This window comes from Coffea arabica, chromosome 9c (assembly GCF_036785885.1).
Source record: "Coffea arabica cultivar ET-39 chromosome 9c, Coffea Arabica ET-39 HiFi, whole genome shotgun sequence".
In the NCBI taxonomy this organism is placed as follows: Eukaryota; Viridiplantae; Streptophyta; class Magnoliopsida; order Gentianales; family Rubiaceae; genus Coffea; species Coffea arabica.
The window spans coordinates 5,428,002-5,448,869 of record NC_092326.1 but is presented as its reverse complement, the minus strand read 5'-3'; the positions used below and the strand labels follow the sequence as shown (position 1 = coordinate 5,448,869).

General features: G+C 35.5%; 1 protein-coding gene across 1 annotated transcript; it reads left to right on the top strand.

Moving 5' to 3' along the window:
• Positions 1 to 11,545: 11,545 nt before the first annotated feature.
• Positions 11,546 to 16,024, top strand: LOC113707874 (uncharacterized). The gene is made up of 2 exons (XM_072064999.1): positions 11,546 to 11,673; positions 11,873 to 16,024. The coding sequence occupies exon 2, from the start codon at positions 12,016 to 12,018 to the stop codon at positions 15,799 to 15,801; it is 3,786 nt and encodes a 1,261-aa protein (XP_071921100.1). The 5' UTR covers positions 11,546 to 11,673; positions 11,873 to 12,015; the 3' UTR covers positions 15,802 to 16,024.
• Positions 16,025 to 20,868: the final 4,844 nt, after the last annotated feature.

Genomic DNA, 20,868 nt, shown 5'->3' with positions numbered 1-20,868 from the left:
AAACTGAAAGGAAACATTCGGCCGCCTTTTAAGCTCTCCTAACTCTTGCAACTCTCGACCTCTCTTGTTTTCTTGGATTTAATAATGTTAAGCAATGTCCACACTTTTTTTTTTTGTACTTTTTTTAGGTTCCACAATAATTCTTAAATTGGAAATAAAATGTGATAAGATTTGCACTACAGCTAAAGGCATTTAAATGGTTGCTATTTCTCATTTTTGCACTTGAAGATTCCTAATAAAAAAGTTCGACAAATATGTTTCTTAGCAACGCTGTTTTATTAGCATTTTTTGTTTATAAGTGTGCTTGTAGGGGCAAAAGAAAAAAGTGTGTTTGTAGGGAATTGGAATGAAGTAAATTAAAAATCCAGGAGCATTTTGAGTTTTGAATCTTTTCTTCTGTTTCTTGGAACCTTGGAGCTATGTAGACTCTACATTGTTCCCATTGGTAAAATTTCAAGCAACCATAAAAGAATTTTCTTTTTTAGATTAGTCTATTCTGCACTATGTATAATATATGCACCAACAGTACTAGACACATGTTATATGTGCAAAGTTTGAAGTTGAAACTAAAATTAAAATTAGTTGTCACGTCCATTGCTGACGGAGTGGATATTCGGGTCAATTTTTATGGAACCCGACTAATCCCACTCCGGTCTGGGAGGAGAAACCCCATCCCTCTGAACACGATAACCACGGGACTCAGACCCGTGCGGGTACTGGACACCAACTCCTAAGAAAGCTTGCTGAGACCAACCGAGCTGCCCATGTGGGACATACAATTTGGTTGGAGGCAAGGGTTGAACCCCTGCACTGCTAGTATAGTAGAGAAGATAAAGCAATAATATCAAGAACCTCTCCTTAGGTTTCTCATAATTTCATTTAAGATCTTCAAAATTTTAAAAATATCATTTACCTGCCTCAAGACAAATATACATATCAAATAAATAGATCTCAAAAGATTGAAAAAAAAAAGAAATAAAAATCATTTTCTTCTCTTTCCCCTTTCTCCAATTCTCTCTTGGTCTATTTATTCGGGTGATTATGTGATATTTTTGTGATTATGGTAAATTTAGTTGTTTAGTTTCTTTCAGCTTTTTCTTGCTTTTGAACAATAATTGCTCAGTTGCTCCCATCATTAAACAATGACTGATTTTTCCTACACTTTTATTACCTGTTTTCTATGATCATGCATTTCTATTCTGCATACCGTTATCTTTGCATCTTTTAAATGGTTAGACAACAGTTACTGCTTTCACGCAGATATTTGTACTCTTCATCTTGTCCTCTTGAATATGTCTATTATGGTGTATTGTTCCTTAAGATAAATGATATTTTGCTAGCCCTTCAAAATTTTATGCATATGTATATGCAATCACTTTGAGATTTCTATGCACAAAAACCGTCTATTATAGAAATCCTGTTTTACTAAGGCTACTTTTTTAAAAAAATGTATAATTTTACTGCCTTTTTTTAAACTTTATCATTCGCCTTTTTGCTTGTTTTCTTTTTACTGATATTTCCTTGATCTTCTATAGTCATTGCCTTTATTATTACTTTTATTATCTTATGTTGTAGGTATTTACTTACGTTTTGATGAACACCATTTATTTTTATTTTTTTTATATGAGCATTGCACACCCATACGTATGAATAGACATGCATTCTTTTTTGGAGGCAAAATGAAGACAAATAACACTCTATTGTCAAACTTTGATGATATCTTCCAACATAAATATGATAATAGAACACTCAAAATTTTCCCACATTCACTTGTTTGTCTCGCTCGACTTTTGATGAATTTTTTGAAATTTATCATCGGCTCAAACTAGCAAATGAGCATCCATTTATGTTTGCTCAAATTCATCAATTTCTGTTTGTGTAGATTTTCATTGAAATTGTATACTACCATCATTTTATTGGTATATATAAAGAGTCTAGACTTGCTGGTATACAAGAAATTTAACAAAATTATTTTAAGATCGGTCCAACTAGGCTGACATTTTATGCAAATTATACAGAAATTGCATTATAATTCTATAATTGCAATCTATATTTTTAACGAGTATTATGACTTCGAACTACCTTTGCCATACTCGGTAAAAGTGTAGAACCGATACACTTTTCAGAAAAATGTTCATTTCACATTTAATCTATAATGATTTACATGATAAAAGAATTGTTAACGCATTTAAGGAGATGGTTAGATTGGGTGGTAAGGTGAGAAGAGTATTCTGAAAAAAGGTCAATTTATCAATATCCTACAAAACATATTATGTTATACCCATATATCAAAATTTATAATATAAAAAAAAACTATAACCAATTTATTTTCTTCCATTTTTAGAAAAAAAATCTTTCTCCTATCTTGTGCCCCTAAAATTGTTGACTGCATTTAGATTAGCATTTTTCATAAATTTTAAACTAATATTTAAAAAAAAAATCTCCGTAATATGCATTTTTAGAGTTCTCAAAATTATTAAAAATCACTATCATTTCCCTCTTCTCTTATACACCAGATAGTCATCAAATGCCTTTCATATCTTTTATCATGGTATCACTCTTTCTTTTTTTTTTTTTGTCATATATGTCATATTTCTGCAATCCCCTTTTTTCTTTTGTCCTTTCTCCGCCCATTCTTGTAACCCATATTTCTTGTTCAACCTTTCCTGCTATTTTTCAACTCCTCACCATTTTTTCCCTCTCTCCCCCTCCTTTACCTAACCTCTAAATTCATATCCCTGCGACCCAATTTATTTAACTTTATCTATCATAATGAAAATATAAAATTAATTACAATGGTTGCAATTATTAGTATCTAAAAATGGAAATGAAAAACTGATAATATCTATAATATCCTCAAGTACTACAATCAATATATATATATATATATATATATATATATATATATATATATATATATATTTAATATAGCAAATACATATTTACATATGAAGACAGTAATAAGAATACATAAAATAATTAATGATACCAAAACTTATCCTTAGTGTTTGGGTTTTTCACTTTTATTCAAATCTAATGTCAAATTTGGGGCAGATATATACAAATTAAGTAGTATTTTAGGGTTGAATGTTCTATATCTTTCTTTTAAACTATAATGTTACTTTTTTTAAAATTTTTGGAAGAATTGGTGTTGTTATTATCATTATTATTTTTTTTCAAAAATGAATATTTCAAAAAAAATCCATGTTAAAAGGCTAGTAGTACTTTGTTTTTTATTTAGTGATTTCATAATTTGGATTTCATGAATAGTACCATTCATGATTTTTTAAATCCACAACATTATTTCCTTTTTGTTTTCTATTTAATTTTGCCCTTTTACTTAGGATTACTAAGTTAAAAGATAAAATATTATCATTTACTTTTTTAATTTTACTAAGTTTGGCACTGTTTTTTTTTTTATTTACCCTCCTACTAATAAACTTCAAACCAAATTCTTATATAAGCGGAGCCACTACTTTTTAAATTAGAAAGGCATGAAAGTCACTTCTTACTTAAGAAAATGTTATTTGCACTCCATTTTTTATTATTTGCAATTCCATCATTTGTTTTATCATATAGTCTAATTAATGAAAATGATATGATCAAAATGATTATTGAAGTGTGAATAACAAAAATGGAATGTAAATAATCTTACTTATTTAAATTAATAAGAAAGCATGAAAGGATGTTATATTTGTTATCTCTTCTTATGGTCTTATAGAAGTTTTAATTGTTGTAGAATCATAAATAACGTAAGACAATCGGAAGATGGGTTGAAGTTCAACTAGGATAACATGCACATTAACCAACAATTTGAAATGAAATGATTTTAAAAAGTAACCAACAATTTCAAATGTGAAGAATAGATGTGGAAGTTGAAATGCTAGAAAAAGGGAATTGGTAGTGGGAAGATACGTGGAAGCCTGTTGCTAAAAATTCCTTCTTAAATTTATATAGATATAGATGTTAATAATTTGTGCATAGAAATTCCAAGAGTTGGTAATGGGTTTCTTACTGGAATGTTATTGTTGCGGTGCTACTAGAGCAATTTATTATAGGGCCCGGTTGATTGGCTAATTCCTTGATGAGAAAACAAAAAATCTGGCAATCATAGCTGGCAAAAGAAGTGGGTACCGAACTATGTGTGTCGAGTTGACTTCGCATAGGAGTCAGAAATGAAATTTTTTTTTAACATTAGAACTGACCGTCGTGTTGATACAACAGTTTTCTTTTATTTATTTATTTATTTTGTGGCTTTCCATTCAAAGTTTTATTTGCTCTCTTAGTCATTTGACTCATTTCAGGAGCATCTTCATCAGACGTATCAAAAGCATTGCTACTTGGCTCTTCTCAAACTTTAGAAAATTTCATTTGTCTCCTTACTTTAAATTTTTTATAACATTTAAAACTTATTTCAAAATATAATATTAAAAAATTCTTTTTAAGAGAGAGAATACAATTTCATTTCAAATTTGTCTTTTTCTTATGATTTCTTAATCGCCATAACACCAAATTTATCTCTTAATTTTTGTAAATTGATCGATATATTTCTTTAATGAAGATATAAAAGTAGATAACAAGATCGAAATATGCCTTAATAGTTTTTGTGCTACTAGTTCGGACAAGAAATGTTAAATTACTTAAAATTTTGAATGATTTACAATACTCTTAAAAATTACTTGCTATAATTTACCACCATGATAATATCTTTTTCCACCAACTTAAAAAATAATACAAAAAATGTAGTATTTATTATCAAATAAATGAAAGATTTGATAATATTTTTTTGCTCGAATTCGAACTAGAATTTTGCTTAATGAGTCAAACACAAACACAGATTTGAAATTCGAATATTATCGAATGAACACAAGTCTTGTTCAAATAGCTTAACGAGCCAAACACGAACACAGATTTGCAGTTCGAATATTATCGAATGAACACGAATCTTGTTCGAATAGCTTAATGAATAAATCTCAAACATGAGATATTCGATTCGACTTGACTCGTTCACAACTCTACACAGAATTGGAGGTAAATGCCCAACTACATATGGGGGGAATCACGAGATGAAAGGTATTAAAAATGTGAAGAAAGAAATGCAACATAGGCTCTGTTTGCATTAGCTATTTTTTAGGCATTTTTGAAAAAAAATTTACTGTTCATGTTTTTTGAAAACAGCAAATGTTGTTTGGATTACTATTGTTCACAAACAGATTGATTTTGAAAAACAAACGTGTTTGGATTCACTATTTTTGAAAAATAGTAGTTAAATTTTGTAATCAATCTACTTTGCATATCCTTCCTCCCGACTTAATTTGTTTGTGGTACAATTAAAGGTAAGCATTACATAGCTGCATAAGACTACATGCCATTTAATTTGTCCGTGGAAACATTAATTATTACAAAGGCAACAACAATCCTTCTTATAGTTAGAAAGACCTATGAGGGAGAGAGATCACCATGTTCTATTGATATTGGTGATAGTACATGTGATCGGCTATTACTCTCCTATCTTCATTCTAGTCAGCAATTTCCTGTGCCGACATATTGACTGGTTGTGGTTGAAACATTTGGCTGCCCTGGTCTAAATTATCTGCCAATGCTGCGACAATTTCTTCTTCAACAAAATATGCGTCATTGGGAACATGATCCCGCATGACGTTGTGCAACGCACAACAAGCAAGGACAATGTTGTTTTGCATTGCCATCAAATATTTATGCACGGGCCCCTTCAGTATCAGAAAATCACTTTTTCAAGACACCAAATGTGCGTTCTATAATGTTTCGTAATGATGCATGACATCTATTGAAAAGTGCTTTTGCTGCCCGTTCTTGTGGGGTTCCCCATGCACCCCTAAAGGGAGCCATAAATCCTAGCATATTTATGTATGCCGCATCCACCGTATAATATTTACCTGCATATCATGTATAGATAGCTATGTTCATTATTCATAATTAAATTTAGTAGGAAGAAAACTCAATAGCCTGTGATTTATGATTTAATTTTCACGCACCTGCTAGTGGCATTGGAAAGGCAACATTAGGATCAAGTAAAACATTACGTAAGATCCTAAAGTCATGGGCACTACCCTCTCACCCTACCCTAACATAAGTGAATCTCATATTATGGTTACACACGGCTAGAATATTTTGTGATAAGCCGTCATGCCTGTTCCGGTAACGATCCCTGCCTTCGGCTCTACACCAAGTTGATACGTGTGTTCCGTCAACAGTTCTAACGCAATCCTAATCACATGGGCCAGTGTTACATATTTAATAGGTTTTCATAATGACTAACTAAATATTTTGGCCCTAACCTTAAACCATGGCCAAATAGCACACTGTTATGTATTCTTGGATAAATTGTGTGATAATCTATCGGTCTGACAAAGTCGCATCCCAATCAAACGAGAGATTGAAGGCAGCGTCGTAAATGGCGATCCACTGTCTCGAATGAATGTTGAAATCTCTTGGCTAGCATCCTATGTCGCTCATTATGACTCAAACACATAAGAGTAATGGCGACAGACTCATGAATTCCTACCCGTTATGTAGGGTGCGCTCCCAATAGCCACGTTCGAGCAACAAGTCACATAATTGCAGGAAAAGGAGAGCTTCCATGCTAAGGTTGTCGAATATTCTGTCTCAATGGTGGTTTATTAGCTCTACAACCCATCGGTCACCTGACAGTGAACCATTTCGGATTCGTCGCCGCTGGAAAGGGTTTACGTACGGATCAAATAAGGCCAATCCTACAAGAACAAACATGGCAAAGGTCAAAAGGAGCTCATCCTTGTGAGAACTCGAAAATTTTCTTATTTTCTAGCCATTATTTTAATTCTATGCATACATTTTCTATACTTTCCTTTATTATATTAATTTTCTAGCCATTTTTTATAAAGAAATTAAGTTTTCAATACATTTTTCTGGTATAAGTTAGTTCATGTGACATGAGTAGCGTATATTGGACGTGGGACCCGCTAGTGTGTTAAGTGTGATAAATTTTGTTGACTAGGTAAAGTTTTATATTAAGGAATATTATTTTATCAGGTGTTAGGAGATAATTAGAGATTAACTAGGTAATTAACCATTGGTAAGCAAGAGGATGAGATTAAACATTAAAGGTGCCAAGTGTCACGATCCAATTAGAAGTTAGACTTGACCAAAGTTGTCTTAACTTTTCTAAACTCCAAATTTGACCAAAAATCATCCTCACTTTCTTGCATCTTGGCCGAACCATAGGGAGAAAAGAGAGAGGAAACTTCATCTTCACCAATCAAATTTCTTGTTCAATCTTGAGTTCCAACCAATAAGTTTACAAATTTCTCCATAAAAGTTGTTTTCTAAGAGGGATTAGAGGCTTTGGTGGAGTAACTTTGGAGAAGAAAGCACAAAACTTCCATTTTCTTGGAGGATCAAGGTAACCTTGGCTAGAATCTTTTCTTTTCTTCAATTAATTGTCAATTAGTAGTTTAGAGTTGTGAGTTTTGTAGTTTTATGGAAAAATTTCATGGAGAAAGTGGTGATTTAGGAAATATCAGATTTTTGGTGAATTTTTTGGTCTTATTTGATGCTTGAGTAATTGCCATGGAATGATAGCTTTGTTATGTGCAAAATGAAGCTTTGGTATGCTAGTTTTGGTTGCTTACAAAAAATTTCAACTTGTGTGGTTAAATTTCACCTTTAGGGTTTCAAATTGGGGCTTTATTGTGGTTGGTTTTGGAGCTATCAATTGGCTCAAATTGAAGGGTATTGTGGCCCTAATTAGGTGTGTTTTATAACTTATGTGTTGTGTGTGCAATTGTGGTTGATTTGAGTTGAGATTGGTGATGGATTGTAGGGTGGAAAGTAAAGGAATTTAAGGGAAAATGTTATCCAATTTTTGGGGCAACCTGATTCCTTCAACTTTGGGTTGATTTGGTGATAAACTTGCTTAAGATGTTTGGTATATCTATAAGCTTTACTTACGTGTTGAATTTTGGTTGATAAATTTATATGTACTCTTGTGTTTATTGTTATTTACATAGTATATGATGTAGAGGAGCTTGGTTAGGGACTTGGGTAGTGATTAAAGACGTGAATGCGATTTGTAAGAATTGAATCATCAAATTTCCAGTTTTAAAGAGGAATCTGTCCTGTTTCTGACCTATTTATTCGTCCATGTTAGAAGCCTAATCAGGTCTAGGTTAAAACATAAAAGTTGTAGGGAATGGAGTTATCTAACTTCTTATAAAATTTCAGCTCAATCGGAGCATAGTAGCAGTGATATGACTAAAATACCCCTAACTGCCAAATGCCCTATTTTGCGGACAGTTTTGAGATTTCACATTCTGGTTTCGTTTTTCACTTTGATCCGTATCAAATCAGTATTTGGCCAAAACATAAAAATTTTAGTCCTATGTTTCAGCTTTCCAACGCATCTAAAAACGTCTCAATCAGAATTTTGTAGTTTGAGCTATTGCCATTTAAATCCAGTACTGACAACCAGACTGATAATGAAATTCTGGTTCTGTAATCTGCAAATTCGACCTGGATCAACTATGAATTGGGTTGAGTTGTCTTCATAAAAGTTGTAACCCTTTGTCTTAGTTTCAAAACAGTATAAAGTGTACCCAATCTGATAAACGTAGTTTCAGTTGTGATCGAAATGCCAAGAGACGTCAAATCTACTATTTAACTTTTGTCCTTAAAACTTGGTTTCCAGTTACATTGTTAGACTTGTGTTTTAATTGGATGACATTGAGTCTAGTTGAAGGGATATTGTGTTAACATTGCTGATGTGTGACTTTGGGCTGAATTGAGGAAAACAATGAACCATAAATGGCTGGAAAATAGCTAAACATAAAGGGCATGCCGCCCAAATTTTCACTCGTAGGTTAGGTGTGTGTACTCACGACTTGAGTGAAAATTTGAGGTCGAATTAAATTTGGATTGTCTATGGTATTCGAGTCTTCTTTCGTAGAGGTATATAAACTGAAATTTGGCCGAAACTCGTACTCTTGAAAAAAATGAAAGTAGTGACCACTCGAAATATGTTTTCCTCGTCTTTTAGACCCAAATGTGAATTCCAAAGTTTTAGTTGCTTCTTTAGCAACACCAAAAGAGCAAGTATGAATTTTCTAGAGTTGAATACGTAACATAAATCCTATGTAAATGAATTTCATTTACGTGATCTTTTTGAAACGAAACTCCTATTTTTCGAACCCTAGTTGATTTCAAACTTTTAAATGATATTGTATCGCAGATTTGGACTCTGACCAAGGAGTTACACCTGAACGTGATTTTGACAAGCACTAAACTTTTGGTGAGTGTTTCCAAATACCTGATTGAACTTGACATTTGTTTTCAATACTTGACCAATGTGATCGAATGATATGTGATTGGTATGGTAGGGCAAGAGTGTACTTTATCGCATTTGCCCTAATGTGATATGTACTCATTTATTGTTGCCATTGACTTGATACACTTGTGCATGACTTGTAAGTATTGAGCGGCAGCATGTACCACACTCTATCTGAGTGGGAGGTGCCTCTCATTCCCGTCTCCATGCTTTTATCTTGACTCAGTCGATTGGAAATGTTATCTCATCGAATTCTTGGGGAGCCAAACCCCACTGACTAGTTAATCGAGTTGAGCCGGCTAGAGTTTGGTCGATTAGATAATGAACCATGGGTATCTAGTGTTGTCGAGTAGAGTGTTATCTTCTTGACTAATCGGTACACTTAAATATTACCACCAGTGTTTAGTTGGTGTTCGGACCCGGTAAGGGGGTTGAATGGTGGACGGATTGGGGTTAAACGAAATACTATTGGATTGGTTACTTTACTTGAAAGTTGACGGAGTGTCAACTAATACTTGATCAAGCTCTGGTGAAGCAATGGAAATTTGGCTCTTGAGAGCCATTTGTATCCTTATACTTTGATTGTTATTCGTAGTGCTATTATTTTTTTTAGAAAAAAATTTTACACTCATTCATTTTGAGATTTGCTACTTGAAAGGTTATCACTCTCTTTATGAACTTGTTATACTCGCTATTTTACTACGTTGATAATTGTACTTTTAAATAATGGTCAACTTGCTATTTGGAATTTCACTGGGTTTTGAACTCATTCAACGCCATTTTTTTTCCTTACAGGGGGCACGAGCGAGGCGTGAGACTTGTACAAACTAGCGTAGTCTAGTTTTTAGATTTTGCAATTATATTCGCACTAGCACCCGACTAGGGTTGATTGTATTTGGGTTGTAAACACTTTAACGTATTTGGGCGTGTACAAGTCTTGTAGCTATATTTAAGCATCAATGTATATGTTAAGTTTGAAATTGTTGTTTCATTTCTTTTCTATGGTCGTAATATTTTTTCTCGAGTTAAGCGTGAGTGAGTCTTGGCGAGAGTTGAGCAGGCGGTCCGCTAAACTCTGGGGTACGCCCTAGGGGGAGGTGGGGTCGTCACAATTCTCATCCGATTCGTCAGAAGTTTCCCCACCATGTGCATAATGTTCATTTTCCATCAAGTGTTATTGGTTCAGCTTCATCAAAGGTGAATCTGCAAGGTTTAGGGCAGCAATATAGATTAAAATCAAGGCTACTAGAAAAATAAATCATAAGATTTAAAAAGTGCTATACACCTGGAACCCAAACTCCTGAAATTAGATGTTCTTACAAGACAAGGAATTGCCTTCCGAACACAACCGAACAAGCCAGTATTAGAAAAAAATGGTATCATAAAAGTCAAATGGAGTTAGTGTGATAGCCCCACCTTCCTTTAGGGTGTGCCGCAAAAGTTAGCGGATTGTCTGCCTAACTCTCGTCAGGACTATTAAATCAAAATTCACATAAAGTACTACAATGCGCAATTTAATTTCCATTCATCAACCCAAAACTATATACAATGGAGTCGCTAAAGATTCAACTTAAAATATAAGCCAAAGTATCCAAACTATACAAATACATGTGAAATATACGAATACAAAGGAGTTTAAACAAAACAAAACTAGAACTAACTCAACTCTTTCCCCAAAATCACGTTCTCAAAACTTTGTCCTCTGTAAGAAAAGAAAAGGGTAACACCCGTAACTAGCTATGATGTTTCAAGATAAATCCATCACTGTGTGTGTTTGTGTGTTTCACACTTTTTCAAGCACCCATGCTGGTGTGCCAATATATGTGTGTGTGTGTCTCTATATATATATATAGATTGCATTTTCACTCCTCATAAACAAAATGATACAAGAAAAAAAAATGAAAAGAGAGAGACAGAGAAAGAAAGTAATAGTGGCCCATTTCAAGAGTTTTTAGAGAAAAAATTACTATAGTATTTTTCTAAAATATGATGTACATAAAATAATAGGTGAACGAGAAATACGTATTTTAAAAGAATATTTATAGAAACGTAAAATTGTTTCACAAAAAAAATAAAAATTTGAAGAGACCTAAGATTGGGCACTGTATGGTCGCCGTTCCGGGCCTTAGGCCCAACACCTATTCTTTTCTGAGCAATCAGGCCCAGCACCTTGTGTCAGGTAATGACTAATTACCCACTTAATGAGTCGGTTATGAGCATTTAAACAATACATAAGAGAGCCCAAAAATTCCCGAAACTAGCTTCAGCCCCCTTATCAGCCACATAGTTCCGCACTCTACCTCTGCAGTCTGCACCCATTATCCATTTTCAAGGTCAGTTTCTCCTTTTTTTTATTTCTTTTTTGCTAGTTTTGTTTATAATCCTTTTGATTATCTTGTAGCTGGTTCTATTATTCTGGTCGATGCAAAATTCCATACAGCTCTGCCCTTTGTTCCATTTTCAGTTGATGTTTATTTAACCATCATTTGCGTTGTTAAATTTGCTGAATCTTTTGTATTTCTTTATTCCCAGGTGCGTATCGTGGGTTAATTTTCGCCATTACTTCCAGATTTGTTTGTTTAGAGAGACGTATTGTGAGAATTAGGTTAGGGTTTCGATCAGGGTTAGGGTTAGGGCTTATTGTTGAAGCTCCAATTCCTGTATAACTTGAAGAGATGGACTCAGAAGGTAGTGAGATTAAGAGAACCCAAGAGGAGAGGAAGAAGATGGAGCAAGACCTGGCTTCCCTCACGTCGGTTACGTTTGATACCGACTTGTACAGCGCTGACCGTTTCGAGGGCTATGAGAGGTCAATTCCGGTGAATGACGATGACGACACAGCGGACGGTCCTGATAACGAGATAGCTCGGAAGCTGAATTCTTATACTGCTCCAAAAGAGTTTTTCAAGGATGCTCCGAGGCCCGGGAATGAGGATGACCTCGGGTTTAAGCAGCCGAGCAGAATTATTGACCGGGAGGATGATTATAGGAAGAGGAGGTTGAACCGGGTGATATCTCCGGAGAGGGTTGACCCTTTCCTGGATAAAACTCCAGGGCCGGACGTGAGGTCGTATGCTGATGTCATGAAGGAGGAGGCATTGAAGAGGCAGAAGGATGATGTGCTGAAAGCAATAGCGAAGAAGAAGGAGGAAGAAGCAGTTAAGCCAGTAAGCAAAGAGAAGGAAGCGGAGAAACCCAAGAAGAGAAATCGGTGGGATCAGTCGCAGGATGACACTAGTGCAAAGAAAGCTAAGGGAGGTTCTGATTGGGATTTGCCGGATTCAACTCCTGGAATTGGGAGTGGTAGGTGGGATGCGACTCCAACACCCGGGAGGATTGGGGATGCAACTCCTTCTGTGAGGAAGAATAGGTGGGATGAGACTCCAACCCCTGGGAGGTTGGCTGATTCGGATGTCACCCCTGCTGGGGGAGTTACTCCTGGTGCTACCCCTGCTGGGATGACTTGGGATGCAACTCCAAAGCTGGCTGGGCTAGCGACCCCTACACCTAAAAGGCAGAGATCAAGGTGGGATGAGACTCCTGCTACTATGGGTAGTGCAACACCGATGTCCAATGCTACCCCTGCTGCGGCAGCAACCCCTGGTGTGACCCCCTTTGGAGGAGCTGATCTTGCTACGCCAACTCCAAGTGCTATTAATCTGCGGGGTGCAATTACGCCAGAGCAGTATAATTTGCTGAGGTGGGAGAAGGATATTGAGGACAGGAATCGTCCATTGACCGATGAAGAGTTGGATGCTATGTTTCCCCAGGAGGGCTACAAAATTTTGGAGCCCCCAGCTTCCTATGTCCCAATTAGAACTCCTGCTAGGAAGCTTCTTGCCACCCCAACGCCAATTGGCACACCTCTGTATAATATCCCTGAAGAAAATCGAGGTCAGCAGTTTGATGTGCCGAAAGAGATGCCTGGTGGACTGCCTTTCATGAAGCCTGAAGACTATCAATATTTTGGTGCACTGTTGAATGAAGAAAACGAAGAGGAATTGTCTCTGGAAGAGCAGAAAGAACGAAAGATAATGAAACTGCTGCTCAAGGTTAAGAATGGCACGCCACCTCAGAGGAAAACAGCTCTGCGGCAGTTAACTGATAAGGCCAGAGAGTTTGGTGCTGGGCCACTGTTCAATCGGATTCTTCCGTTGCTCATGCAACCGACATTGGAGGACCAAGAAAGACATTTACTGGTGAAGGTCATTGATAGGGTGCTTTACAAATTGGATGAGTTGGTGCGTCCATATGTGCACAAAATTCTTGTGGTGATCGAACCGTTGCTGATTGATGAGGATTATTATGCCCGTGTAGAAGGTAGGGAAATTATCTCCAATCTCAGCAAGGCTGCTGGGTTGGCAACTATGATTGCTGCAATGCGCCCTGATATTGACAATATCGATGAGTATGTAAGAAACACTACTGCAAGAGCATTCAGTGTTGTTGCCTCTGCACTTGGAATTCCTGCTTTGTTACCTTTTCTGAAGGCAGTGTGTCAGAGTAAGAAGTCTTGGCAAGCCCGTCACACAGGTATCAAAATTGTTCAGCAGATTGCTATTTTGATTGGTTGTGCTGTTCTTCCACACTTGAGGTCTCTTGTAGAAATCATAGAACATGGTCTTAATGATGAGAATCAGAAGGTTAGAACTATCACAGCTCTTTCCCTTGCTGCTCTTGCTGAGGCAGCTGCCCCATATGGTATTGAGAGCTTCGATTCAGTGTTGAAGCCTCTCTGGAAGGGTATTAGATCTCACCGAGGGAAGGTTTTGGCAGCCTTTTTGAAAGCCATCGGTTTCATCATCCCTCTCATGGATGCTATATATGCTAGTTACTATACCAAGGAAGTGATGCATATACTGATCCGTGAGTTTCAGTCGCCTGATGAAGAAATGAAGAAAATTGTTTTAAAAGTTGTGAAGCAGTGTGTGAGCACTGAAGGTGTTGAGCCAGACTATATCAGGAATGACATTCTCCCTGAGTTCTTCCGCAACTTCTGGGTGAGAAGAATGGCTTTGGACCGCAGAAATTACAGGCAACTTGTTGATACTACTGTTGAGATAGCAAACAAAGTTGGGGTTGCTGATATAGTGGGTAGGATTGTTGAAGATCTCAAGGATGAGAGTGAGCCTTATAGGAGGATGGTCATGGAGACAATTGAAAAGGTGGTTGCAAATCTGGGCGCGTCTGATATTGATGCTCGCTTAGAAGAGCTGTTGATTGATGGGATTCTCTACGCATTCCAAGAGCAAACCAGTGATGATGCAAATGTGATGTTGAATGGTTTTGGAGCTGTTGTCAATGCTCTTGGGCAGAGAGTGAAACCTTACCTTCCGCAAATATGTGGGACTATTAAATGGCGTTTAAATAATAAGAGTGCAAAGGTCAGACAACAAGCTGCAGATCTTATATCAAGGATTGCTGTAGTGATGAAGCAGTGTGGAGAAGAACAACTGATGGGCCATCTTGGTGTCGTTTTGTATGAGTATTTGGGGGAAGAGTACCCAGAAGTTCTGGGATCAATATTGGGTGCTCTGAAAGCTATTGTTAATGTCATTGGTATGACTAAAATGACTCCTCCAATAAAGGATTTACTTCCTCGCTTGACTCCAATTTTGAAAAATCGTCATGAGAAAGTCCAGGAGAACTGCATTGATCTTGTTGGTCGAATTGCTGACCGTGGAGCAGAATTTGTTCCTGCCAGAGAATGGATGAGGATTTGTTTTGAGCTTCTTGAGATGCTCAAAGCCCACAAAAAGGGTATTCGTCGAGCAACAGTCAACACTTTTGGGTATATTGCAAAAGCTATTGGTCCACAAGACGTCCTTGCAACACTGTTGAATAATCTCAAAGTTCAGGAACGTCAGAACCGTGTCTGCACAACTGTCGCAATTGCTATAGTTGCTGAAACTTGTTCTCCCTTTACAGTTTTACCTGCGCTGATGAATGAATATCGTGTACCTGAGCTTAATGTTCAGAATGGTGTTCTGAAGTCCTTGTCCTTCCTCTTTGAGTATATTGGTGAAATGGGTAAAGACTATATCTATGCAGTTACTCCATTGCTGGAGGATGCTCTCATGGATAGAGACTTGGTCCACCGGCAAACTGCTGCTTCAGCAGTGAAGCACATGGCTTTAGGAGTTGCTGGACTTGGGTGTGAGGATGCTTTGATTCATTTAATGAATTATGTCTGGCCAAATATTTTTGAGACATCACCACATGTTATTAATGCGGTTATGGAAGCCATTGAAGGAATGAGGGTGGCTCTTGGAGCAGCAATCGTCCTTAATTACTGTCTTCAGGGGCTATTTCATCCAGCAAGGAAGGTGAGAGAGGTGTACTGGAAAATCTACAATTCACTGTATATTGGTGCTCAGGATGCCCTTGTGGCTGCTTATCCGATGCTGGATGATGAAGAAAACAATGTATACAGTAGGCCTGAGTTGGTGATGTTTGTATGAGGCTGGATCGTGTTTTAGATGAAGCTAGGGAAGGTCCAGTGGTTTAAAATATGTAAGAGTGGCTAGCTGTTGCTTTTCGAGCTGCTGCTGGTTTTCTTTATATGCTCTAATAAGAGTTGTCTTGCGTTCTTGTAATTCTCTTGAATTCAGCAGTTAGATTTGAAAAAAATGTTCGTTGAGACTTCAACTATTAGAATGCTTAATCTGTTCTTGTGTGTTTTAATGGTGCGAATTTTCTTTTTACCTAGCATAAATTTGTACTGCTGTTTTTTCTTGCCGACTTCTGCTAATGATGCACATGCTGCCCGTAGACTGTTTCTATTTTTTTTTTTTTTATATACTTTGTTTCCCTGTTTTCAGCTTTCGGTACGTACTAGGAGGAAAACATTGCACGATGCGCGGTGTAATTGTTAGGCTCGATAAAAAATGTCCAGTTATTCAAATTTAAATATTAAGTATGAAAAGTTATATAAAGGTACGGTAATATCTTTGCGATTTTGTAAATTTATTAAGCAATGAAAATAAGTAATTTGTTAAGAAAATGCAAGACAATATAATAAAATTACTGAGATCATTATGATGTTCCTTGTTTCTACATACAATGTAAGATGTTCCTTGTTTGTGCGTAAAATGTGAGATGCAACATATTTTTGCATACAATGGAAATAGAACAAACAAAAAAGACATATAATTGAGGCGGAACAAAGTCTACTGAACGAGATCTAAAATTGATACAAAGTTGAGATCAAACATAGTTCAGCCTCTGCCACAAAAGTTGCCTAAGGAATAACCACACACAGATGTACACAATTCGTAGATATAGCAATAATCCTTTTAAAAAGTTCTAAGCAATCTGTCAAATTTAGAATGGCAAATCAAGAAGGCAAAAAGTATCAAGTTCGAATTGTACAAAAGTTGAATAGTATGAATTCAGCTTAATCTTGTTTTCTTGGTGGAGTAGCTGTCCATATTTTAAGAGTCATCTCCTTCCACATTATCTGTACTATCGAACTTTTTAGCGAGTCAAAGGCAAACTTTTGAAGAACCATTGGCTTCTGCTGCAGTCACGAGTTTTCCTGCAATTTGCTTCCAGGAAAAGACAAATGTGTATTACAAGTTCAATTGAGTATTCATGTACTTGGAGTCGTGCTCCATAATCTTAGCTTGATAGCTAAGTAACGGAGTCATTTTTTTTTATCAAAAAGTTACCTGTTTCATGTCAAAGTAAATCATATCCACTCTCCAAGTGTATAATACTAATTCAAAATTGCAAACTGACATTCACAGGTTCTACTTTGTTGTGTACTTGGGGAGTAATGGAGTAATTTAATCTTAGAAACCTCATTAACTCTGGCCACAATCCAATAGCTAATATTTTCCCAACTGCTAGTTGGTAACATTTGCTCATAGAGCAGAAATTATTGTATATGAGACAAAAATAAAGGGAATGCTGCCATTGCCAAGCAGGCAATGTTGATTTACTTTTATTTAAAAGCTTAATATTGCTCAAAGCAGCTGTTGTTGCAGCAGATACAAGCCTCTTTCACATGGCAATGTCCAATTAGCAGGCATTTAATGGAGTACAAAAGCAACAAAATGTTTGTTAATATGCTAATGCTTTGTAATTTTTAACTTAATTGTTTACCTTAAAAGATAAGCAGCTGAACAGTACATGTATTACATGGCAGGTTAGAATATATCAGGAATTGTAGTTGATTACACATCCATTTAGACGGGACTTTTTGCATGATATCTGGCAAAAAAAAAAAATAAAAAAAATACTGATTTATCAACTATCCCTTTACCTAGTCTTTGATGCTCAAACTAAACGGCAACTAATAGTCAAATGGCACGATTAATTGCATGAAACTTTGATTTTTACCTAGCTATATTTCAGTTGCATGAACTTATTTTGGTCTACAAGTTTTCTGATGACTTCATATTGGAATCAACATAGCTACACCCAAAACGGAAATTCCTAAAAAGTTCAACTCCCAAAATTTACAACTAAGCATAAAGTAACAAATTATATTCAAAACAAGTAAAAAAAAAAAAGCTAGCAAGATAAGAAAATAATGCTAGAAAAACTAACCTATATGTAGGAGGAGCAACTGACGGCAGAACTGAAGCACAGCTAAAATTCCCAAAACAAAATGGTGCTGCAAAAGTTATTGACGTTTAAGATATGAGTTCAAAGTTTTAGAAAAGGTAATAAAATTTGAAAGTTGTTTTAAAAAAAATGTTGACATTGGTACTCTTGAGAACATATAATGTTAGTTCAGACCTCACTATAAGTTGTTAGTGTTACAGAATCAATACCACTTTATACCACTTCAAAATTATTTCCTCACAACCATTATTGCATCTGCAATTTTATTCTTTGTATACCAGTGAAAAATACAAAGGCAGAGACATGAATAAGAACCAAGAAATTGACGATTTCAGTTATTTGGAAAAACCCAAGCAACAACTAAACAGGAGTTGAAAATTTTGAGCATTCATTGTCAAGAAACCATCAAAAATTCCTTGCCTTCTAATAAAGACCATTCTCAACAAATCTATGATGTGTGACAGACTTATACAGTATCAATGTTAGCTGAATTCCACAAATTTTTTGAAATTGCTAGCTTTATAAGTATTTAAACATCCTAACAACATAGAGCTCTAATCAAAGATACCCACAAAAGAAACTAAAGTGCATTCAACATCACTAACCTTCTTCCATTTCTACATCCTCAGCCTTATGAAACCAGCATATAACCAAAATCATCACTTTACTCAATCAATTTACATGGGTTTTACAGTAAGACCAGGGACATAGAGAAACTTAGCAGAACAAATCATCATAGATAAACTTAGTAGAACAACCAATGGGCACTGACAAAGAGAGAAACAAGAAGAAAGCAAATAATAAGCAAGTGTAAAGTGAAAGGCAATCATCAAAGATATTCATCTTAAAAATTGGTCTTAAATTTTGTATCAGCGTTGCTCCTCTTTAATATTCATAGAAATTACATGAATTACTGAATTTTTTGCTACTACTTGTTTAATCAAACCTTTGATATCTATTCTATTCCCATTAAAAAAATATTGATCCAAATCCAACAAAGTAGGCCCCAAGATGGAATTTCACCCACATGGCCAAAAAATGTTGCCCAAAAAGTACTGCAGAAAGACAAAAAATGTCAAAATCATTACCAACTAACTAAAACAATTTAAGAGAAATAGCCAATCCATACCCTTTTACTCTGAATTTCTTGATTGTAAAGAGTTGTTGGCAATATCAAAAGGAAATAAAACTTTCCAAGAATATGAAAAAACAAGTTAAACTATTTCACCTAATGAACAAATCATAAGTTCCGATGCAAGGGTAAACCATAGAAAAAAAGGAAGAAACTTTTGAGAGCTAAAAAAAAAGAGATTATATGAACAATCATGAAAAAATGCTTCATTTCTCTAATTCTTAAAAATCCATGGAACCAAAAAGAATGCTTTTGTAAGCTACGAATTCAACAAACAATTTTGGAAGAAAACACACGAAATGGTTAAAAAGAAAAACCTGCCATTAGTTGCTATTTTTCCTTCTTTTTTCCAAAGCTTCTCTAACCTTTTATGTTTTTTCCCCTTCTTTTTTAATTTCATATTTTTTCCTTCTCTAGCCTATTTTTTTTCTTTCTCAAGGGTCCTGGCCAAATTTCATCTAACCATCAAGTACAAACCTTACCATACACCACCAAAAGGACAGGGACAAATATTAAAACTATCGGCTTTTAAAAGTTTTGTTGAAAAAAGATTATTTTCGAAGTTTCTAATCTCCTTTTCAATGATTCACATGAACCAAAACCATATGAGAAGGAAAAGAGAACACAGGAATGGAATGGCAGTATGTGTGTGGAAATCAACTGCTAAGCATCATCAGCTAATCAAAGAAATGGAGCACTAATAATCTAGAGACAAACCTTGGTAGAAAAGCCCCTCAATCAAGTCCTTTAGTAGGGGATTCATCCTATTAGGGATATATAAGGGGTTATTAACAATCTGCGAAAAGTGCATATCTCCAATTACAAATGACTATAGAAACCAGTAAATGAACAAGGCACAAAAAGAATAACAAGCATTCCTGTTCTTTACAGGACATTTTTACGTGAGGAGGTAGTGGGAATACATTATCATGTGTATGAACCCAACTACCAACATGTCAGCAACTTTGGTATGATAGGTTGAACCTAATTATACCCAAAATCATGATCAGACATTCTGGAAATTCTTCAACAACCACACAACAAAAATAACCTTTTTCAAATTCTGTCTTTCTGGTGATAACTGGGCATGATATACAAGATAAAAAAGCTACCGTCAATTTAGTGAGACAGAGCTCTTATAGAGAGGAATATACAACAACATCCAGATGTCAGTGTGCAAGCATATAAACATAGTTCTTCTACCAAGTAAGGATAAACTGCAGTTCATTACCTTAACAACCTGATTAACACTAAAATCACCAATCTTCACAATCCCAGAAGCAGCTACCAAGATATTATCAGTTGTCATATCACCATGCACTACACTCTGTGAAAATTGGAAAGAAATTAGTGCAAAATATTAGATCATTTTAATGTTAAGCAAATGATATAGAAGACAAAAGCTTAGGTTAAGTTGAATACGCAAGACGTCATAGGAGAAAACAAATGGTCATTATCTTCAACAAATTATAGGCACATAAGTAGGTGAAATAAATTACAAGAGCACTCAAGTTTTGAGACTTTAATCTTACCAGAGTCTTAGATGAAGGTAAGAATACCATAAATTATCTACAACAGAACAACATCATGGAAAAAAAATTTCCTAAATGATTCAACTTGCAAAATTATTTGAGGTAAGCTATAAGCTTAAGTAGCAGTCCGTCAAAGGGGAAGAGCTTCTATTGCCTTATGGACAATGCAATAATTAAGGAGAATACAGACTGTAAAACCATGTAAAACCCACAATTGGCAAAGTTAGTCTTAACACAAGCTCGGATACTACCGAATAATAATAAATTTTTGTGATTATTTCTCTAACAGACCT